The sequence below is a fragment of the Pleurodeles waltl genome, chromosome 5, assembly GCF_031143425.1.
Source record: "Pleurodeles waltl isolate 20211129_DDA chromosome 5, aPleWal1.hap1.20221129, whole genome shotgun sequence".
In the NCBI taxonomy this organism is placed as follows: Eukaryota; Metazoa; Chordata; class Amphibia; order Caudata; family Salamandridae; genus Pleurodeles; species Pleurodeles waltl.
The window spans coordinates 1,800,001,978-1,800,020,590 of record NC_090444.1 but is presented as its reverse complement, the minus strand read 5'-3'; the positions used below and the strand labels follow the sequence as shown (position 1 = coordinate 1,800,020,590).

The window sequence follows — 18,613 nt, the reverse complement described above, 5'->3', positions numbered from 1 at the left end:
TGTGGAGGCTCAGGGGGGTCAACTCTGGCTACTCACGGGCTCGCAGTCGCCGGGAAGTCCTCCATGTAGTGTTGGTTCTCCACAAGTCGAGCCGGGGGCGTCTGGTGCAGAGTGCAAAGTCTCACGCTTCCGGCGGGAAACATGTGTTCTTTCAAAGTTGCTTCTTTGTTGCAAAGATGTTTCTTCTTTGGAGCAGAGCCGCTGTCCTTGGGAGTTCTTGGTCCTTTTAGATGCAGGGTAGTCCTCTGAGGCCTCAGAGGTCGCTGGACCCTGTGGAACGAGTCACTGTTTTTCTTGAAGTGGGGAGAGAGGCCGGTAGGGCTGGGGCCAAAGCAGTTGGTGTCTCTGTCTTCTCTGCAGGATTTTCAGCTCAGCAGTCCTTCTTCGTCTTAGGTTGCAGGAATCTAGTTACCTAGGTTCTGGGAGCCCCTAAATACTCAATTTAGGGGTGTGTTTAGGTCTGGGGGGTTAGTAGCCAATGGCTACTATCCCTGAGGGTGGCTACACCCTCTTTGTGCCTCCTCCCTGAGGGGAGGGGGCACATCCCTAATCCTATTGGGGGAATCCTCCATCTGCAAGATGGAGGATTTCTAAAAGTCAGAGTCACCTCAGCTCAGGACACCTTAGGGGCTGTCCTGACTGGCCAGTGACTCCTCCTTGTTTTTCTCATGATCTCCTCTGGCCTTGCCGCCAAAAGTGGGGCCGTGGCCGGAGGGGGCGGGCAACTCCACTAGCTGGAGTGCCCTGGGGTGCTGTAACAAAGGGGGTGAGCCTTTGAGGCTCACCGCCAGGTGTTACAGTTCCTGCAGGGGGGGGGGGGGTGAGAAGCACCTCTACCCAGTACAGGCTTTGTTACTAGCCACAGAGTGACAAAGGCACTCTCCCCATGTGGCCCGCAACATGTCTGGTGTGTGGCAGGCTGCTAAAACTAGTCAGCCCACACTGGTAGTCGGGTATGGTTTCAGGGGGCATCGCTAAGATGCCCCCTGGGGTGTATTTCACAATAAAATGTACACTGGCATCAGTGTGCATTTATTGTGCTGAGAAGTTTGATACCAAACTTCCCAGTTTTCAGTGTAGCCATTATGGTGCTGTGGGGTTTGTGTATGACAGACTCCCAGACCATATACTCTTATGGCTACCCTGCACTTACAATATCTAAGGTTTTGCTTAGACACTGTAGGGGCATAGTGCTCATGCACTTATGCCCTCACCTATGGTATAGTGCACCCTGCCTTAGGCCTGTAAGGCCTGCTAGAGGGGTGACTTATCTATGCCTATAGGCAGTGTGAGGTTGGCATGGCACCCTGAGGGGAGTGCCATGTCGACTTTGTCATTTTCGCCCCACCAGCACACACAAGCTGGCAAGCAGTGTGTCTGTGCTGAGTGAGGGGTCTCCAGGGTGGCATAAGACATGCTGCAGACCTTAGAGACCTTCCCTGGCATCAGGGCCCTTGGTACCAGGGGTACCAGTTACAAGGGACTTACCTGGATGCCAGGATGTGCCAATTGTGGAAACAAAGGTACAGGTTAGGGAAAGAACACTGGTGCTGGGGCCTGGTTAGCAGGCCTTAGCACACTTTCAAATCATAACTTGGCATCAGCAAAGGCAAAAAGTCAGGGGGTAACCATGCCAAGGAGGCATTTCCTTACAACATGGCTATCATTCTGTCCAGGTCCTGACCGACAACGTGACTGATGTGCTACATCAACAAGTAAGGGGGAGTAGGGTCCTCTCTTCTCTGACAGAAGCTTTCAGACTGGTCCTAGTGTAGGGACCACCAGCTTTGTGTAGTAGCAAGTCATCTGGCTTGAGTGCGCAACACGTGTGGACAGTCTCAGTCAGCATCCTCTATCCGATCACGTGTGGCATCTCCATCCAGAAATAGGAATAAACATCATCCGCCTATGGGAGATTCATCAAACAGACTTATTGATCACTCAGGAGAATGCACACAGTGGGGCAATTCTGCACCCTTCAGTATCGAACGCAGAGAGCATTGGGGGACGTGTCTCAGTTGAGCTGGAGCACTCAGCTTCTTTGTGTTTCCTCCTATCCCTTTGATTATCCAGAAGCTGAGGAGTATTCGACCAGTAATCTTGATTGCACCAGACTTGCCACGCAGGGTGTGGTACACAGACCTCATTCACCTCCCGCTCTGCTCTGTTTTCCTCACAGGGCAGATCTCTCACAGATGTGTAGGGGTAGGTTCTACGCCCCCCCTTCAAGCGCCACCCTCCACCTGTCTGGAGATTGAATGGGGCAAGCTGAGTTCATATTCCCTCCCCCCCCCCCCCAGAGGTGGTGGACATTATTTTATCCTCCAGAAGGCACTCCATCAAATTCATTAATGCTAGCAGATAGGCAAAATTTGTAAAATGGTGCAAGAGCAATTCCTTAGATTCTCTTACAACTCATTTGTCTGATGTTCTTTGTTTTGCTCTATCCTTCCCTCTGCAGGGCTGTGCAGTTGCTACAGTTTAAGTGTATTTATCATCCCTTTTGGCTTATATTTGCTTGAACAACCATGCATCTCTGTTGATCTCTCCTATTGTCATGAGATTCATTATGGGACTTGCAAACAAATTTCCTCCCACACTTTATTAAGCCTCAGTGGGATCTTAACTTAGTCCTCACATTTCATATGTGTTCACTGTTTAAACCCTATGGCTGCGTTCCTTTATGGCTGCTTACTTTTAAGACAGTTTTCTTAGTAGCAGTCACCTTGGCACAATGGGTTTGGGAACTCCAGGCCTTAAGTGTGAAACCTCCATTCACCTCCTTCCTGTAGAAGTAGATGTTGAGAACCAGGGCTGCTTTTCTTCCAAAAGTGGTTACTCCATTTTATTTAGGACAATCTACCATGTTTTCCACATGTTTTCTTCCTCCTCACCATCCTACTAAAGAGAAGGAAAGACTTCACCATCTTGACCCCAGAAGAGCCGTAAGCTTCTACGTCAATAGAAAACTCTGAATACAGGCTGGATGATCAACTCTTCATTGGGTACGTTGGAAAGATGATCTCAAGGCAGTCCACAAGTGAACTATCTCCAGATGAATTATAGTTTGCATGAAGATCTGCTATGCCAGGTCCCACAAGGAACCTTCAGAAGGCATACATGCACATTCTGCTAGAGCAAAATTTAGTAGTAGTAGGATTTGACTGCAGGAGAGGGAAACTATAAAGAACGTGAACCCATTCACCCCTACCTTAGGATGAGGTGGATACATATTAGTGTTATAGGCACCAAGAATATTACTGAATGTGTGATCTGTACGATGAAGATACTCAATTCCAAGTACCAGTGATGCTGAAGATCCCAGTGAATCTCATACAGGATCAACCACCAAATGATGAAAGATCACTGTACACTGTTTCTGACCCAAATCATATACCAGACACCTCTTCCACTTCTGCTATGACCACTGTAGCAACCACCTCCCAACTTGCCACCTCATATCTACCCTGTCAGATAGAGGCTGACATACCAGATGATGATGATGTGAAATAAGTGGGAGCCTCTGACGATCAGTCTGGGACAGGACTTAATGGGATAGTTATATACCTTCAGCTATTGGTGCACCAAATCCACCACCAGCAGACTCTCCTTCAATAGGGTTGTCTGCTTCCACTCAAACCTCCTGTATAATCCACGGAAACACATTGTTTCCTTAACGATTTCTGGGCTCTCAAAGGAAGGCGATCAAGGCCAGTCTTTAATAGACCACATCTGGCGAGACGGAATCATGCAGGAGCTAGCATCAGTACCGGCTGCTGCTGCATGCTTCCATAAAAGAATTATGAAGCATCTAATGATAAACTTGCATGTTTGACTAAGCATCCAAAGGCATATTTGGTGGTTGTGCAAGCTGCAGAAAGACAGTCACGTAATCCTTCATCCTATACAGCTTGCCAAACAAAGCACTGAAAAATGAATAACTTCGGCAAACAGTTCACCAAGTTAGTTACCACTTCTATCAGCTTTGCAGTTGCTTAATGATCTTAGGCCCTATTGTTGGCAATTGTTGTGCAGATTAGCTCTCTATCTTGACCTAATTCCTAAGGACAAAAAAAAAGTAGCAAGGGATATCATACGAGAAGGGGAGAGGGTCTCTTTGCCGTCATTAACCGCATAATGGTTGTTTCAAGCATATGCGTCCGGCAACTGACAACAGTGGGGCTCTTAGTCATGAAGTTTGGCTGTGAAGCACTTTTTTCCTGCCTGATGTCCAAAACTGTATTCTAGACATGGTCTACAATGAGGCTGTTATTGGAAGAAATGTAGACAAACCGCTGTGTCCATCACACAAGACATGGAAACAGCCCGGTTCTTTGGAGTTGCAGTACTGTTGGCAGTTAGTGGTGCAAAGGCCAACACTCTTATTGCAGAGGCTTCAAAACACATTATCAGCCTGAAGAGTCAAAGCCACCCTATTACCAAGTTATTTTACAGCCCGAAAGGGAACACTGTCACCCCTGATCCTCTCCAAAAGATGCACTTAGCTCTTACGGCTACATTTGCCAGGCAACCAAATAGAAGAGGGGAAAGAGTCAGCTGATGGAGCAGGACACTTTGAGGCACCATTGTCTTCTCATCAGCCCAGAATATCTCTCTGCGCAGTGCGACACACAATGGCTATGGAATCTATTAAATTGTCAGAAAAAGAGGGTCCCGAAATGTAGATCCGTTTTTTTTTTTTTCTTGGGCCTTAAAATGGGCAGGCAAAGCAAGACAGTTTATTTATTTTTTGTTTTTTTTGTTTTGTATTAACCATGATAAAGTAATCTGTTATTTGAAACCTGTATGATCATTGGCTGAAAAATCAGAAAGCCCAAAAAGTTGGGGATGGGCTTTAGTTTTATATCTGAGTGTTGTTCATTAAACTGCTATTTTTGTAAAAGGTTTTCCAGCATGTTTTTGTTGGTCTCTTCAAAGCGTGTGACTATGAAAGATAAATCTGGATGACTAATTACAGGAAGTAACTCACACGTCAAAGAGTAGATTTTCTGATTATAAGCACTTTGCATTACAATGAGTGTTATGCAATTGTTGTCTTGTGAACTAGGTCCCTTTAGTACATTTGTACATAGCATCTGTGAATCAAACTATTTGCATAGGTCATCTGTTTTACATTCTTCATGAAATGCCTATATGTAGATTTCGGGATTGTTTTCTCATGTATGTAAAGAACCACTGTCTCTATTTGCAGGCCAAGACATGTTGCCGGGTGATTGTTGCAGCACTTAATACTATGACAAGTTACCTTGAGTGGGCTCCTTTGAAGCACATCACAGATGGGCAGAACAAGCTCATGGAGACACTGTGGTGCCTTATGAATGATGCTGAACTGCAGTTGGAGGCGTCCCTGGCTCTCTTGACTGCTGTCAACCGTATGGTGAGTTATCTTACAGCTATTGTTGTATTTGTCAGTAGACTTTATATGGAACCAGTTCCCTAAGGATTTAGCATAGAGGGGTATCTCTTCCCAATAAATGTTTTCACTAATTCCGTGTATGAAATATTTTCTCAGAGGCCAGATTTGGATGTGCAAAATCTCCTTTGTAATAGTAGGTCACTGGCATAGATAGGGCTGTTCGTTATTGTTGCTTGATCCCACTGCGGAAAGCAGTGAAAACTTGTCACTGTGAGCTTTGGGGCTTCGACCTTTGTATTCTCTGCCTTCTAATTTTTTAATCAGTTAGTCATTAAGCACAGCTAAATAATCCTGATACCACTGCCCGCCAGTGTGCTTGGCTGTCACTTCCTGATCCTCTCTCTGAACATAGGTCAGTCGGTTGGGCATTTCATAGTCACCTGCATAGTTGTGCACTGGAGACCTGTATAGGAAAGTGAGATCTTTTTGACATAGTGTAGGAAAATGGCTCCCTGTTACAGTTAGCCCCCACTTTTTGCCTGATACTGATGCTGACTTGACTAAGAAGTGTGCTGGGACCCTGCTAACCCTGCCCCAGCACCAATGTCCTTTCACTAAAAATGTACCCTTGTTTCCACAACTGGCACACCCCTGGCAAGCAGATAAGTCCCTTATAAAAGGTACCAGTGGTACCAAGGGCCTTGTGACCAGGGAAGGTCCCTATGGGCTGCAGTATGTGTTGTGCCACCCTAAGGGATCCCTCACCTAACACATGCACACTGACATTGCAGATTGTGTGTGTTGGTGGGGAGAAAAAGGCAAAGTCGACATGGCATCCCCCTCAGGATGTCATGCACACAAAATACTGCCTGTGGCATAGGTAAGTCACCCCTCTAGCAGGCCTTACAGCTTTAAGGCAGGGCGCACTATACCACAGATGAGAGCATAGCTGCATGAGCAATATGCCCCTACAGTGTCTAAGTCTATTCTTAGACATTGTAAGTAGAGTGTGGCCATATTAAGTATATGGTCTGGGAGTTTGTCAAAACGAACTCCACAGTTCCATAATGGCTACACTGAACACTGGGAAGTTTGGTATCAAACTTCACAGAATAATAAATCCACACTGATGCCGGTGCTGGATTTATTACAAAATGCACACAGAGGGCATCTTAGAGATGCCCCTTGTATTTTACCCAGCCCTTCAGTGCAGGACTGACTGGTCTGTGACAGCCTGTCACTGAGACAAGTTTCTGACCCCATGGGGTGAGAGCCTTTGTGCTTTCTGAGGCCAGAAACCAAGCCTGCACCTCCCCCCTGCAGGAACTGTTACACTTAGAAGTAATGCCTCAAAGGCTCAGGCTTCGTGTTACAATGCCCCAGGGCTCTCCAGCTAGTGGAGATGCCCCCCCCCCCCGAACACAGCCCCCACTTTCAGCAGCAAGTCCGGAGGAGATAATGAGAACAACAAGGAGGAGTCACCCTTCAGACAGGACAGCCCTTAAGGTGTCCTGAGCTGAGGTGACCCCTGCCTTAGGAAATCCTCCATCTTGTTTTGGAGGATTCCCCCAATAGGAATCGAGATGTGCCTCCCTCCCCTCAGGGAGGAGGCACAAAGAGGGTGTAGCCGCCCTCCAGGACAGTAGTCTTTGGCTACTGCCCCTCAGACCTAAACACACCCCTAAATTGAGTATTTAGGGGCAACCCTGAACCCAGGAAAACAGATTTCTGCAACCTGAAGAAAGGACGAATACTGACCTGAAAGCCCCGCAGTGACGACGGAGACAACAACTGACTTGGCCCTGGCCCGTCTCCAGACTCAAAGAACCTGCACAGCGACGCATCCAGTGGAACCAGCGACCTCTGAGGACTCAGAGGACTGGCCTGCACCTAAAGGACCAAGAACCTCCAGAGGACAGCGACTCTTTCCAGAAACAACAGCAAAGAAAGCAACTTTAAAGAGACTCCAACTTCCTGCCAGAAGCGTGAGTCTTCCCACTCTGCACCTGGCGCCCCCAGCTGGAGTTCAGGACAACCAACACCGCAGAGAGGAGTCCCAGGTGACTCCAAAGACATGGACCCCCTGAGTCAACCTCCCTGCACCCCCACTGTGACGCCTGCAGAGAGGATCCAGAGGCCCCCCCTGACTGCGATTGCCTGGTAACAAAGGAACCCGACGCCTGGACCAAGTACTACATCCGCAGCCCCCAGGACCGAGAGGAACCACCTACCAGTGCAGGAGTGACCAGCAGTGGGCCCTCCTTTGACCTCTACACCTGACCGTCCCTGTGTTACTGGTGTGGTGGTTGTGGGGATGCCTTGAACCCCCAACGGTGGGCTGCCTATCCCCAGGAGACTGAACTTGTAAGTGCTTTACTTACCTGAGAAACTAACCAATACTTACCTCCCCCAGGAACTGTTGATTTTTGCACTTCGTCCACTTTGAAAATAGCTTATTGCCATTTTTGCCAAAACTGTGTATACTACTGTTTTAAATCAAAGTTCTATACTTACCTGTGTGAAGTACCTTGCATTTTATGTACTTACCTCAAATCTTTAATCTTTGTGGTTCTAAAATAAATGAAGAAAATATTTTTTTCTAAATAAAAACCTATTGGCCTGGAGTTAAGTCTTTGAGTGGGTGTTCTCATTTGTCTGTGTGTGTACAACAAATGCTTAACACAAACCCTCTGATAAGCCTACTGCTCGACCACACTATCACAAAATAGAGCATTAGCATTATCGAATTTTGCCACTATCAACCTCTACGGGGAACCCTACGACTCTGTGCACACTATCTCTCACTTTGAGATAGTATATACAAAGCCAACTTCCTACACCAACCTTCCCTCACTCAGCTTGACAGCATGGCTCCTGAATTCCTGCAGTATGGACATCTAGGACTCTCACAGGAATGCATGAATATTTATTTTTTATTCCTACATATAGTTACCTCCTCTTTTTGCATGGTGTCAGTGTGTTTAGACTGTAGTACACTGGATCCTGCTAACCTGGACCCCAGTGTCTGTGCACCCTCCCCTAAAATTGACTTGGTGTAAGTGATGCTGTCACCCGCCATTGGCATGCTGGGGTCCCCTTGTAAGTCCCTGGTAAAGGGTACTTCGGTACCCAAGGCATTGATCTCAAATGGGCTGCAGCATGTATTATGCCGTCCAAGGGAGCCCATATAAACTGTCTGCAGACCTGCCATTGCAGCCTGCGTGAAATGGTGCAGGCACCTTTTACTTTAGATGTAAGGCTTTCCTTATATTGCGATCACTACACTTAGACACTATATGTCACCCCTAAGGTAGACCCTTCACCCCAAGGGCAGGGTTCATGATCCTGAGTGTGAACGTACCCCTGCATGAGCAGTGGTACCTCTACAAACCCCCAGACTCATTTTCTGGGCTTTGTAAGTGCGGGGAAGCCTTCTTAAGTTATATAGTGGACCCTTCTCAACATGAAGTCCGGCTAGATAATGAATTCTCCGAAGCTAGGCATGTTTGGTATCAAACATGCTTGAATCATACAACTACCCCGATTCCAGTGTTAGTTGCTTGAGGCCATGTACTCTGGGAGTTCCTTAGAGGATCCCCCAGATCTACCTGTTCAGCCTTGTAGGGTCTGCATGCCAGCATGTGTTGACGTGAACACTTATGCCAGAGATAATTCTAACGCTCTATTTTGTGGTAGTGTGGTCGAGCAGTAGGCTTATCAGAGGGTAGTGTTAAGCATTTGTTGTACACACACAGGCAATAAATGAGGAACACACACTCAAAGACAATTCCAGGCCAATAGGTTTTTATATAGAAAAATATATGTTCGGTGGCATGTGTAGCTGCAGATACACATGCTGTGCATAGTCCGCCGTCTGGTGTTGGGTCGGAGTGTTACAAGTTGTTTTTCTTCGAAGAAGTCTTTTCGAGTCACGAGACCGAGGGACTCCTCCTACTTTGGTTCCATTGCGCATGGGCGTCGACTCCATGTTAGATTGTTTTTTTTCTGCCATCGGGTTCCTTTTCGCTCCGTGTTTCGGGTCGGAAAGTTAGTCAGAATCAACGGAAAATTCGTCGGTATTGTTTCGTTCGGTATCGGGTTAGATTAGAATCGACACCGAATCTTGAAGAGCTCCGGTAGCCCTTCGGGGTAATTTCGATCCCTCGTCGGGGCCTGGTCGGCCCGACCGCGTGCAACTTCGAGACTGATGGAACGGACCCCGTTCCGATTCTGTCCTAAATGCCACAGTAAATATCCCTATACAGACCAACATTTGGTCTGTAACTTGTGCCTGTCACCCGAGCACAAAGAAGAGACGTGTGAGGCCTGTCGAGCGTTTCGGTCAAGGAAAACGCTCCGAGACCGAAGAGCCAGAAGGTTGCAGATGGCGTCCACGCCGACAGGACAACGACGGTTCGAGGAAGAGGGAGAAGAAGAAGAAACTTTCTCCATCCACGAATCGGACTCCGAAGAATTCGACGTCGAACAAACCGTGAGTAAGATGTCGAAACAAACATCACACGGAAAAACAGACAAAGCCCAGGGAACGCCACTGCCAACAGGCCATGGCTCAACCCATAAATTAGGTGACCGTCCATCGGCACCGAAAAAGGGCGAACTGGTGCCGAAGTCGTCCGACTCAGGTCGAGACACAGGCACGCAGCAATCTCGGGACCGAGAAAGTGCTGCAGAAAAGGGTCGACACCGAGACAGCGGTACCGAAGCTGCTCGGCACAGAGATAGCGGCACCGAAGATGGTCGACGCCAAGAAGGTACGACACCGAAAAAGAGGAAAATCTCTTCGGAGCCGAAAACAACAAAAGATACGGTTTCGGTGCCAAAACGCCCAGCAACCGAACCGAAAGCCAGTTCCTACTCAGAGGAACAATCACTGTCCTCCCAACTTCAAAAACACAGATTTGAGGAGGAATTACAAACAACAGCTGTAGATCACACGCAAAAGCGGATCTTTATACAAAGTGGTACAGGGAAGATCAGCACCCTTCCCCCAATCAGAAGAAAAAGGAAACTAGATTTCCAACAACAAGAAAAAACACCACAAACAAAAGTGGTAAAGAAGGTAACTCCACCACCCTCTCCACCACCGGCAACTCATATATCACCGGCACACACTCCGTCACAATCACCAGCTCATACCACCATGAGCCAAGATGACCAGGACGCATGGGATCTCTATGACGCCCCAGTATCGGACAATAGCCCTGAGCCGTACCCCACTAAGCCCTCACCACCTGAGGACAGTACAGCATATGCTCAGGTGGTAGCTAGGGCAGCAGAGTTTCATAACGTATCGCTACATTCAGAGCCTATCGAGGATGACTTCCTTTTTAACACCCTGTCCTCCACCCATAGCAATTATCAAAGCCTTCCTATGCTCCCGGGAATGCTAAGGCACGCTAAACAAATCTTTAAGGAGCCAGTTAAAAGCAGAGCAATAACCCCAAGGGTGGAAAAGAAATACAAGGCACCACCCACAGACCCTGCTTTTATTACATCACAACTGACACCAGATTCAGTTGTCGTAGGAGCAGCTCGTAAAAGAGCCAACTCGCACACATCAGGCGACGCACCACCTCCAGACAAGGAGAGCCGAAAGTTTGATGCAGCTGGGAAAAGGGTTGCAGTACAAGCTGCAAATCAGTGGCGCATCGCCAACTCGCAGGCACTCCTAGCGCGATATGACAGAGCCCATTGGGACGAGATGCAGCATCTCATCGAGCACCTCCCCAAAGAATTCCAAAAACGGGCAAAACAAGTGGTTGAAGAGGGACAAAACATATCCAACAACCAAATCCGTTCTTCTATGGATGCAGCAGATACAGCTGCAAGAACTATAAATACTGCTGTAACGATAAGGAGGCACGCATGGCTGCGCACATCCGGCTTCAAACCTGAGATACAACAGGCAGTGCTCAATATGCCGTTCAATGAACAACAATTGTTTGGACCAGAAGTGGACACTGCAATTGAAAAATTAAAGAAAGACACGGACACAGCTAAAGCCATGGGCGCACTCTATTCCCCGCAGGGCAGAGGTACATTTCGCACATTTCGCAAAACTACTTTAAGAGGAGGGTTTCGAGGTCAAGCCACACAAGCCAGCACCTCACAAACCACACCTTCTATTATCAGGGACAGTATCAAAGGGGAGGCTTTCAGGGCCAATACAGAGGGGGCCAATTCCCAAGAAACCGGGGAAAATTTCAAGGGCCCAAAACCCCTCAAAACAAGCAGTGACTCACAAGTCACTCAACCCCTTCACACAACACTAGTGGGGGGAAGACTAAGCCAGTTCTACAAATCTTGGGAGGAGATAACAACAGACACTTGGGTCTTAGCAATTATCCAACATGGTTATTGCATAGAATTTCTCCAACTCCCTCCAAACGTCCCACCGAAAACACAAAATATGTCAAAACAGCATTTAGACCTTCTACAACTAGAAGTTCAAGCATTACTGCAAAAAGACGCAATAGAATTAGTAACAGGTCCACAAAAGAACACAGGAGTTTACTCACTGTACTTTCTAATACCAAAAAAGGACAAAACTCTGAGACCAATATTTGATCTGAGAACATTAAACACCTTCATCAAATCAGAACACTTTCACATGGTCACGTTACAAGACGTAATACCACTACTGAAACAGCAGGACTACATGACCACCTTAGATCTAAAAGACGCGTATTTCCATATACCGATACATCCCTCGCACAGGAAATACCTACGGTTCGTATACAAAGGAATACACTACCAATTCAAAGTGTTGCCATTCGGAATAACAACCGCGCCAAGAGTCTTTACGAAATGTCTAGCAGTAGTAGCTGCACATATCAGAAGGCAGCAAATACACGTGTTCCCGTACCTAGACGATTGGTTAATAAAAACCAACTTGCTAACAAAGTGTTCACACCACACAGATTATGTTATACAAACCCTTTGCAAACTGGGTTTCTCCATCAACTATGCAAAATCACACATTCTGCCGTGTCAAACACAGCAATACTTAGGAGCAACAATCAACACAACAAAGGGGATAGCCACTCCAAGTCCACAAAGGGTTCACAATTTTCACAAGGTGATACAAGCTATGTATCCAACACAAAAAGTACATGCAAAGATGGTATTAAAACTCCTAGGCATGATGTCCTCATGCATAGCCATTGTCCCAAACGCAAGATTGCACATGAGGCCTTTACAACAGTGCCTAGCATCACAATGGTCACACGCACAGGGTCAACTTCTAGATCTGGTGTTGATAGACCGCCAAACATATATCTCGCTTCTATGGTGGAACAGTACAAATTTAAACAAAGGGCAGCCTTTCCAAGACCCAGTGCCACAATACGTGATAACAACAGATGCTTCCATGACAGGGTGGGGGGCACACCTCAATCAACGAAGCATACAAGGACAATGGGACGTACATCAAAGAAAGTTCCATATCAATCACCTCGAATTGTTAGCAGTATTTCTAGCGTTGAAAGCATTCCAACCCATAATAACCCACAAATACATTCTGGTCAAAACAGACAACATGACAACAATGTATTATTTAAACAAACGGGGGGGACACGCTCAACACAGTTGTGTCTCCTAACACAAAAAATATGGCATTGGGCAATTCACAACCACATTCGCCTAATAGCACAGTTTATTCCAGGGATCCAGAACCAGCTAGCAGACAGTCTCTCTCGGGATCACCAACAGGTCCACGAATGGGAGATTCACCCCCAAATCCTGAACACTTACTTCAGAATTTGGGGAACACCTCAAATAGATCTATTTGCAACAAAAGAAAACGTAAAATGCCAAAACTTTGCATCCAGGTACCCACACCGGCAATCTCAAGGCAATGCTCTATGGATGAATTGGTCAGGGATATTTGCATACGCTTTTCCCCCCTCTCCCTCTCCTTCCATATCTAGTAAACAGATTGAGTCAAAACAAACTCAAACTCATACTAATAGCACCAACATGGGCAAGACAACCTTGGTATACAACACTACTAGACCTGTCAGTAGTACCTCATGTCAAACTACCCACCCGGCCAGATCTGTTAACACAACACAAGCAACAGATCAGGCATCCAAACCCAGCATCGCTGAATCTAGCAATTTGGCTCCTGAAATCCTAGAATTTGGACACTTAAACCTCACACAAGAATGTATGGAGGTCATAAAACAGGCTAGAAGACCATCCACTAGACACTGCTATGCAAGTAAATGGAAAAGATTTGTTTGCTACTGCTATAATAATCAAGTTCAACCATTGCATGCATCTCCAAAAGATGTAGTAGGGTATTTACTACATTTGCAAAAGTCAAATCTAGCTTTCTCTTCCATAAAGATACATCTCGCAGCAATATATGCATACCTGCAAATTACTCATTCAACTTCCCTATTTAGAATTCCTGTCATAAAAGCGTTTATGGAAGGACTAAAGAGAATTCTACCACCAAGGCACCACCTGTTCCTTCATGGAACCTCAATATTGTCTTAGCAAGACTCATGGGTCCACCTTTCGAACCCATGCATTCTTGCGAAATGCAATACTTAACGTGGAAAGTTGCATTTCTCGTTGCCATTACATCTCTAAGAAGAGTAAGTGAAATTCGGGCGTTTTCTATACAAGAACCATTTATTCAAATACACAAGAATAAGGTAGTTCTAAGAACCAACCCAAAATTCTTACCAAAGGTTATCTCACCGTTCCACTTAAATCAAACAGTAGAATTAACAGTGTTCTTCCCACAGCCAGACTCAATAGCTGAAAGAGCACTACATACATTATACGTCAAAAGAGCACTAATGTACTACATTTGACAGAACAAAACTAATTAGGAAAACAAAACAACTATTTATTGCATTTCAAAAACCTCATACAGGAAATCCAATATCAAAACAAGGTATAGCCAGATGGATAGTTAGGTGCATCCAAACCTGCTATCTTAAAGCAAAGAGAGCTGCCTCTTACACCAAAGGCACACTCAACCAGAAAGAAAGGTGCTACCATGGCCTTTCTAGGAAATATTCCAATGAACGAAATATGTAAGGCAGCAACATGGTCTATGCCTCACACATTTACTAAGCACTACTGTGTAGACGTGTTATCTGCACAACAAGCCACAGTAGGTCAAGCTGTACTAAGAACTTTATTTCAAACTACTTCCACTCCTACAGGCTGAACCACCGCTTTTGGGGAGATAACTGCTTACTAGTCTATGCACAGCATGTGTATCTCCAGCTACACATGCCACCGAACGGAAAATGTCACTTACCCAGTGTACATCTGTTCGTGGCATTAGTCGCTGCAGATTCACATGCGCCCACCCGCCTCCCCGGGAGCCTGTAGCCGTTTGGAAGTAATCTTCAACATTTGTACATTTGTAAATATATTACTTTAACCTTCATTTTGTACATACTTATTCATTCCATTGCATGGGCACTATTACTAACATACACAACTCCTACCTCACCCTCTGCGGGGAAAACAATCTAACATGGAGTCGACACCCATGCGCAATGGAACCAAAGTAGGAGGAGTCCCTCGGTCTCGTGACTCGAAAAAACTTCTTCGAAGAAAAACAACTTGTAACACTCCGACCCAACACCAGACGGCGGACTATGCACAGCATGTGAATCTGCAGCGACTAATGCCACGAACAGATGTACACTGGGTAAGTGGCATTTTCCTTTCTTAGTTTATTTTAAGAACCACAGGTTCAACATTTACAATCAATACTTCAAATGAAAGGTACTTCACTTAGGTATCATAGGAACCTTGAATCAGCAAAATAGCATGTACAGTTTTGGCAAAAATGGCAATAAGCTATTTTAAAACTAGACAGTGCAAATTTCAACAGTTCCTGGGGGAGGTAAGTGTAGGAAGTTGGCTCTGTATGTACTATTTCAAGGTAAGAAATAGCATGCACAGAGTCCAAGGGTTCCCCTTAGAGGTAAGATAGTGGCAAAAAGAGATAATTCTAATGCTCTATTTTGTGGTAGTGTGGTCGAGCAGTAGGCTTATCAGAGGGTAGTGTTGAGCATTTGTTGTACACAAACAGGCAATAAATGAGGAACACACACTCAAAGACAATTCCAGGCCAATAGGTTTTTGTATAGAAAAAAATTATCTTTTCTTAATTTATTTTAAGAACCACAGGTTCAAGATTTAAGAGTAATACTTCAAATGAAAGGTATTTCACTTAGGTACTTTAGGAACTTTGAATTAGCAAAATAGTATGTACAGTTTTCACAAAAATGGCAATAAGCTATTTTAAAACTAGACACTGTGCAATTTTCAACAGTTCCTGGGGGAGGTAAGTGTTTGTTAGTTTTGCAGGTAAGTAAACCACCTACAAAACAAAGTGTAAGGAAATGCCTCCTTGGCATGGTTACCCCCTGACTTTTTGCCTTTGCTGATGCGAAGTTATGATTTGAAAGTGTGCTGAGGCCTGCTAACCAGGCCCCAGCACCAGTTTTCTTTCCCTAACATGTACCTTTGTTTCCACAATTGGCACACCCTGGCATCCAGGTAAGTCCCTTGTAACTGGTACCAAGGGCCCTGATGCCAGGGAAGGTCTCTAAGGGCTGCAGCATGTCTTATGCCACCCTGTGCACCCCTCACTAAGCACAGACACACTGCTTGCCAGCTTGTGTGTGCTAGTGGGGATAAAAAGACTAAGTCGACATGGCACTCCCCTCAGGGTGCCATGCCAACCTCACACTGCCTATGGCATAGATAAGTCACCCCCGTGCCGCTGAGGGTGTACTTTCTTTGCTGACTTGTGTCCCCCCTGTGCCCTACAAAACCCCCCTGGTCTGCCCTCCGAAAACGCGGGTACTTACCTACTGGCAGACTGGAACCGGGGCACCCCATTCTCCATTGAAGCCTGTGCGTTTTGGGCACCACTTTGACTTCTGCACCTGACCGGCCCTGAGCTGCTGGTGTGGTAACTATGGGGTTGCTCTGAACCCCCAACAGTGGTCTACTTTGGACCCAAACTTGAACCTCGTAGGTGCTTTACTTACCTGCAAAAACTAACAAACACTTACCTCCCCAGGAACTGTTGAAAATTGCACTGTGTCCAGTTTTAAAATAGCTATTTGCCATTTGTGTGAAAACTGTATATGATATTTTGCTAATTCAAAGTTCCTACATGAAATACCTTTCATTTGAAGTATTACTTGTAAATCTTGAACCTGTGGTTCTTAAAATAAACCAAGAAAATATATTTTTCTAATCAAAAAACCTATTGGCCTGGAATTGTCTTTGAGTGTGTGTTCCTCATTTATTTTGTGTGTGTGTACAACAAATGCTTAACACTACTCCTTTGATAAGCCTACTGCTCGACCACACTACCAAAACATAGAGCATTAGAATTATCTCTTTTTGCCACTATCTTACCTCTAAGGGGAACTCTTGGACTCTGTGCATACTATTCCTTACTTTGAAATAGTGCATACAGAGCCAACTTCCTACACAAAGGTACAGTTTAAGGGAAAGAACACTGGTGCTGGGGCCCGGTTAGCAGGCCTTAGCACACTTTCAAATCATAACTTGGCATCAGGAAAGGCAAAAAGTCAGGGGGTAACCATGCCAAGGAGGCATTTCCTTACAGGGGGCCTGTCCTCCGTCACCCTCCCAGTCAGTAATAAGGGATTGTGATCGGACAGAGTACGTCCAAGATATTCAGAATGGGTCATTCCCCGTGCCAGGGTTGCTGTGCATACCACTCTAACAATTCTGGTGTGGACTCGGTGGAGGCCCGAATAGTACGAGTAATCTTTGTCATTCAAGTGTTGTTCCCGCCAGACGTCCACAAGTCCCCAAGAATCTAACCATTCTCTGTTTTTTTTCGTATCTTACTTGTCACTGCCCCCTGTAGCGGTGGTGTGGACCTGTCCATGCCTATGTCTAGTACACTATTGAAATCTCCCCTGACTAGCAGTTCTCCTATCCACTGGCGAGTGAGATGACTCGATAACAGTGTCATAAAGAGGACCTGATCTTGATTCAGAGCGTATATACAGCTCAGGACAATCGGAGTGCTGTGTAACTTCCCATCCAGAATCACAAACCTGCCGTTGCAATCTATGTTGGAGGATTCTACGTCAAAGGGGAACCCTGCTTGTACCCATATCATTACTCCCCTTTGCGTATGCTGAGTATTCCGTAGCGAACACCTGCCCCCTCCACCTGCGTCTCAATTTCTCCACCTGTCCGGCTGCTAAGTGAGTCTCCTGCAGCATTGTCACTTGAATGCCCCTTCTCTTTAAGTAGGACAGTATTCTATGCCTTTTAGCTGGTGTGCCCATCCCCCGGATGTTCCATGTTAGGAAGTTATATTCTGCCATGTTGGTATTTCATTCTTAGGATAACTTTCCCATCCTGCCCCAGTGGCCGACCTCCCCTTGTGTTCAATCAGATACCTGATATAGTCAAACCACATCTCCCACAGCGCCATCATAACTTGCAATTGCGTGACCCAACTCCCCCTCCCCAGGGCACCTCTCGAACAGTAGGTTGCCCAGAAAACTGTGCAACAGTGCAACTTATTAAAACTTTTAACTGCAGTTCTCGCCAGTCTGACAGAAAGAGAGAGATTCTGGTTTGGGGGGGGGGGGGGGGCAAGTCCTGAGGGGCCTCATGCGCACCTGTTTCACCTTGCCCCAGGGCTTTCTTATAAGCTCAGTTATCCAAGTTTGTCCGCTGTCTGCGGGGTTACCCTTGAAGCCCGCGCCGAGCAGCCCGAGTCCCCGGCCGAGGACATCACTGTGTCATCTGATTCTTCTCCAGAGCCCTCCAGGGGGACCCCTCTCCGCTCATGCGGGCTGCCGCCTCCAGTGCCACCTTCCTGCCCTCTTCCTTTTGCATCTTGGTTGGCGCCAAATGGGGGCGATTCCTGGTCCGCCACCCTCCCAGGCCCCGGCGGGACCCGCTCCCGGCCGGGCCCCCTCTCGCATGCCGCCCCGGTTGGGTCCCATGGGCCTCCAGCCACTCCCACGCCTCCTCAGGGATTGGAAGAATGCGGTCTTAACGTCCAGTATCGCTTTCAGCCTGGCTGGATAAAGCAGAGTGTATTGGATCCCTTCTTCCCTTAGTGCCCTCTTGTAAGGAAATGCCTCCTTGGCATGGTTACCCCCTGACTTTTTGCCTTTGCTGATGCTATGTTTTGAATTGAAAGTGTGCTGAGGCCTGCTAACCAGGCCC

General features: G+C 46.5%; 1 protein-coding gene across 2 annotated transcripts in view; it reads left to right on the top strand.

Moving 5' to 3' along the window:
- The window catches only part of LOC138296807 (exportin-5-like), a 1,394,731-nt gene that overhangs the window by 161,386 nt on the left and 1,214,732 nt on the right, over positions 1-18,613 (top strand). For both annotated transcript variants that reach the window (XM_069236253.1, XM_069236252.1), the window contains exon 7: positions 5,213-5,398. In XM_069236253.1, coding sequence (XP_069092354.1) covers positions 5,213-5,398 — 186 coding nt within the window. The remainder of the gene's footprint in view (positions 1-5,212; positions 5,399-18,613) is intronic.